The sequence below is a fragment of the Hipposideros armiger genome, unplaced genomic scaffold, assembly GCF_001890085.2.
Source record: "Hipposideros armiger isolate ML-2016 unplaced genomic scaffold, ASM189008v1 scaffold_43, whole genome shotgun sequence".
Classification (NCBI taxonomy): Eukaryota; Metazoa; Chordata; class Mammalia; order Chiroptera; family Hipposideridae; genus Hipposideros; species Hipposideros armiger.
The window spans coordinates 1,504,252-1,507,471 of record NW_017731393.1 but is presented as its reverse complement, the minus strand read 5'-3'; the positions used below and the strand labels follow the sequence as shown (position 1 = coordinate 1,507,471).

Sequence of the window (3,220 nt, the reverse complement as noted above, 5' to 3'; positions counted from 1 at the left end):
TCTATTTCTGTTTTGTTTGTTCGTTTATACTGTTCTTTACATTCCACATATAAGTGAGATCACATTGTGTCTGTCCTCCATCTGACGTACGTATTTCCCCATGTATAAGATGCACCCCTTTTCGAAAAATTTGGGGTCTAAAAACTGGGTGTGTCTTATACAGTGGTTGTAGATTTTTTTACTTGGTATTTCCCGCCTTTTTCACGCTTGTTTTTTTGCACTCGTACAACCACTGTATAAGACGCACCCAGTTTTTAGACTCCAAATTTTTCGAAAAAGGGCGTGTCTTATACATGGGGAAATATGGTTTTTCACTCAGCACAGTACCCTCCAGGTCCATTCATGTTGTCACATAGCATGTGCTATTTTTTATTACGCCCGTGCTGACCTGTGCCTGGAGAGTTGAAGTAGCAGTAAGTGGCAGATTGTCCTTCCGTGCTTTGGAGACTGTGTCTGCAGGTGTAAGCTACAAGCACAGCACGCTTGCACATGGTCGGACAAGATGCTGCTGCGCTAAACGCTCCTGTCTGTCTAGGTCATGATGGCTTTGTCCAACCACCTGAACGCCGTGGAGTCGGAGAAGCAGAAGCTGCGTGCGCAGGTCCGTCGCCTGTGCCAGGAGAACCAGTGGCTGCGGGACGAACTGGCCAACACGCAGCAGAAGCTACAGAAGAGCGAGCAGTCGGTGGCTCAGCTGGAGGAAGAAAAGAAACATCTGGAATTCATGAACCAGCTAAAAAAATATGACGACGACATGTCTCCATCCGTAAGTAGTTGTGTAGGAGTGCGGCACTGACAGTTACACGGAGCAGCCAGGAGGTTGTTTCAGTAAAGCAGTCCGTGTTTTCCTGTCCCCTCCAGCGACTGCATTTAGCAAGATCAAGGATTGTGGTCTTGGGACTGAGGCCCTGGGCGAGTCACCCATGTTCTCTTTGCTGTATTCTTTTCATATGTGTTTTTTAGAACAATGGTCAGAAAATGTAAAAATACTTTGTAAATATAAACTGCAGGGCAGAGAGGTGGAGGTCTGCCCCAGCTTGAAGTCTGAACGTCCTAACCCAACGCAGTCTGGCTTCCATGCCCGTCCTGCTGCTGCAACCCTTACTTCAGGTCAGCAGTGACCCGATCCGATCATCTGTAATCCAGACACAGGGCTAACTGTAGCTTATGGTGCTGTCGGTCTTGACTCTGTCTTTGAAACCCTTCCCTGCCCCCAGCACACCAGCGGGGTCTCCTGCTCCTTGTTCATGCCTCCTCCTTGGCCTGTCTTGTCAGCTTATCTTGTGGTTCCTGGAATGTTAGGGTTCCCCAAGGAGCTCAGGTTTTCCCTTTTTCTGTTGGCTCTTTTTGGAAGTTTATTTCAGTCTTGATTATTCATCATTTATTTCTGGTTTAGTTAACTTTTTTTTTTTTTTNGTCCCAAACCAACTCCTAACCAATGCGCCACTCAGCCGTGGTGTCATTTGGAAGTAATGTACAAGTACTTTACTATCAGAGGTGGAGAGGAGGCCTTCCTTTTCATTTTCCTCCTTTTGCTAGGGACCCCTGCTCTGGAGGTCCTTCCTCGTCACTTGTAGGAACTGTAGGCAGTGCTCAGATCAGCATTTTAGTGTTGACTCCTGCTCGTGGACGCTGGTCCTCCCATCAGCAAACGTGCGTGGAGCATTGACTGTGTAATAGTCAGAGGACGCGAGGGCCTGCCCCCCAGGAGCTGGCAGTGGGGTGCATAGCTGCCCACTCAGTAAAACACCACAAGAAAGTCCCGCTTTTCAGGAGAGCTTGTATTCAGGGAGTGTAAGACAGCACGCGGGAACAAAAGCGCTTTCAGGTAGTGGAGGTGCTCTGAACGAAATGACCTTGACATACGAGTATAATCTGACTTCGCGTCACTCCTGAGCGGGCTTTCTTAATGGTCATGGTTCGTGGCCTTTTTTCCCCAACTTACCTATGGGATTTAAAACATACAGAACTAGAGGGATAGTAGGAACTACTGCTTGGTGTCAGCAGTCGTCGCCGTTTTGCTGGTGTTTTACATGCCCCCAACCCTTGCCTTTCTCACTGTAGTGTTAAGAAGTCAGTTCCAGACACTGTGGTTCCCTCTTGTGCCCTCTCAGCTGGTCTGACCATTGGGCGTGCGTGGCCCCCGTCCCCTGGAGTCGTCACAGCACTGGTCGTCCTGCTCATGTCACTCTCTTCCGTGTTTCAGACGGAGCTAGTCGTCCTCTCGCCGCTCTGATTGTTCCTGTGCTCCTTTGCTGGTTGTCTTTCTCCTTCCAGCTGTGACCACGTTTCAAGGCTTTGTCTGGTAAATATGTTACCAAGAATTTACTGTTCCTTCTGTGGTTAGTTCATTCAGGGGAAAAAAAACAGCTTGCAAACATTCAGAGAAAATCTAGTGCACTGAGGCTGTGTGTGTATTTTGGAAATGCCATTTGGGTGTTTTGCTGCTTTTAATCTTTGGCATTAATTTCAGTTGCTCTCATTTCCTCCATAAAAAATACTCAGACATAAGCCAGAAAAGTAATTAAATTGGACTGCAAAGGAAAAATAGAAACAGTACAGAATATAGTATGCCAAGGTAATAAATCAAATACACATATTATTCACCTATAAAAATGTTAATTTAAAAGTCTTCACATGTGTATTTTATTGAAGATGTAATGTAAATTAAACCCATAATGGGATGTCTAATTTTTTTTCTTTTTCTATTCTAGAATGTATGACAACATGTCCACAATGGTGTACGTAAAGGAAGACAAACTGGAGAAGCTTACGCAGGATGAAATTATTTCTAAGACAAAGCAAGTAATTCAGGGGCTGGAAGCTCTGAAGAATGAGCATAATTCCATTTTACAAAGTTTACTGGAGACACTGAAGTGTTTGAAGAAAGATGATGAAAGTAATCTGGTGGAGGAGAAATCAAACATGATCCGAAAGTCACTGGAAATGTTGGAGCTTGGCCTGAGCGAGGCACAGGTATAAGTGAGGACGTTTCAGACATGAACATGAGCTTGACAGCCTGGAGCAGTGGAGACTTCGATTGAGATATGCAGCTTAACTAAACTAGAGGGAAGATATTTATAGAGTAACAGAGAGCAACTTGTGTGTGGGTTATGTATGTTATATAAACGATGGTTGGTTTGGGCATGTCTAAATTTTAAAAAGCAGAGCCAACATAGGGTAACCCTGTGTGTCCTTAGGCTTTGACTGGGCAGCACAT

General features: G+C 45.4%; 1 protein-coding gene across 12 annotated transcripts in view; it reads left to right on the top strand.

Moving 5' to 3' along the window:
- Window positions 1-512: 512 nt before the first annotated feature.
- The window catches only part of KLC1 (kinesin light chain 1), a 43,098-nt gene continuing 40,390 nt past the window's right edge, over window positions 513-3,220 (top strand). For 9 of the 12 annotated variants that reach the window (XM_019639228.1, XM_019639225.1, XM_019639222.1 and 6 more), the window contains exon 1: window positions 514-766. In XM_019639228.1, the coding sequence (XP_019494773.1) occupies window positions 539-766 (228 nt within the window). In that variant the 5' untranslated portion in view covers window positions 514-538. Of the gene's footprint in view, window positions 767-3,220 lie in introns of all 12 variants that reach the window. The other 3 variants (XM_019639221.1, XM_019639220.1, XM_019639219.1) reach the window with 1 other exon arrangement.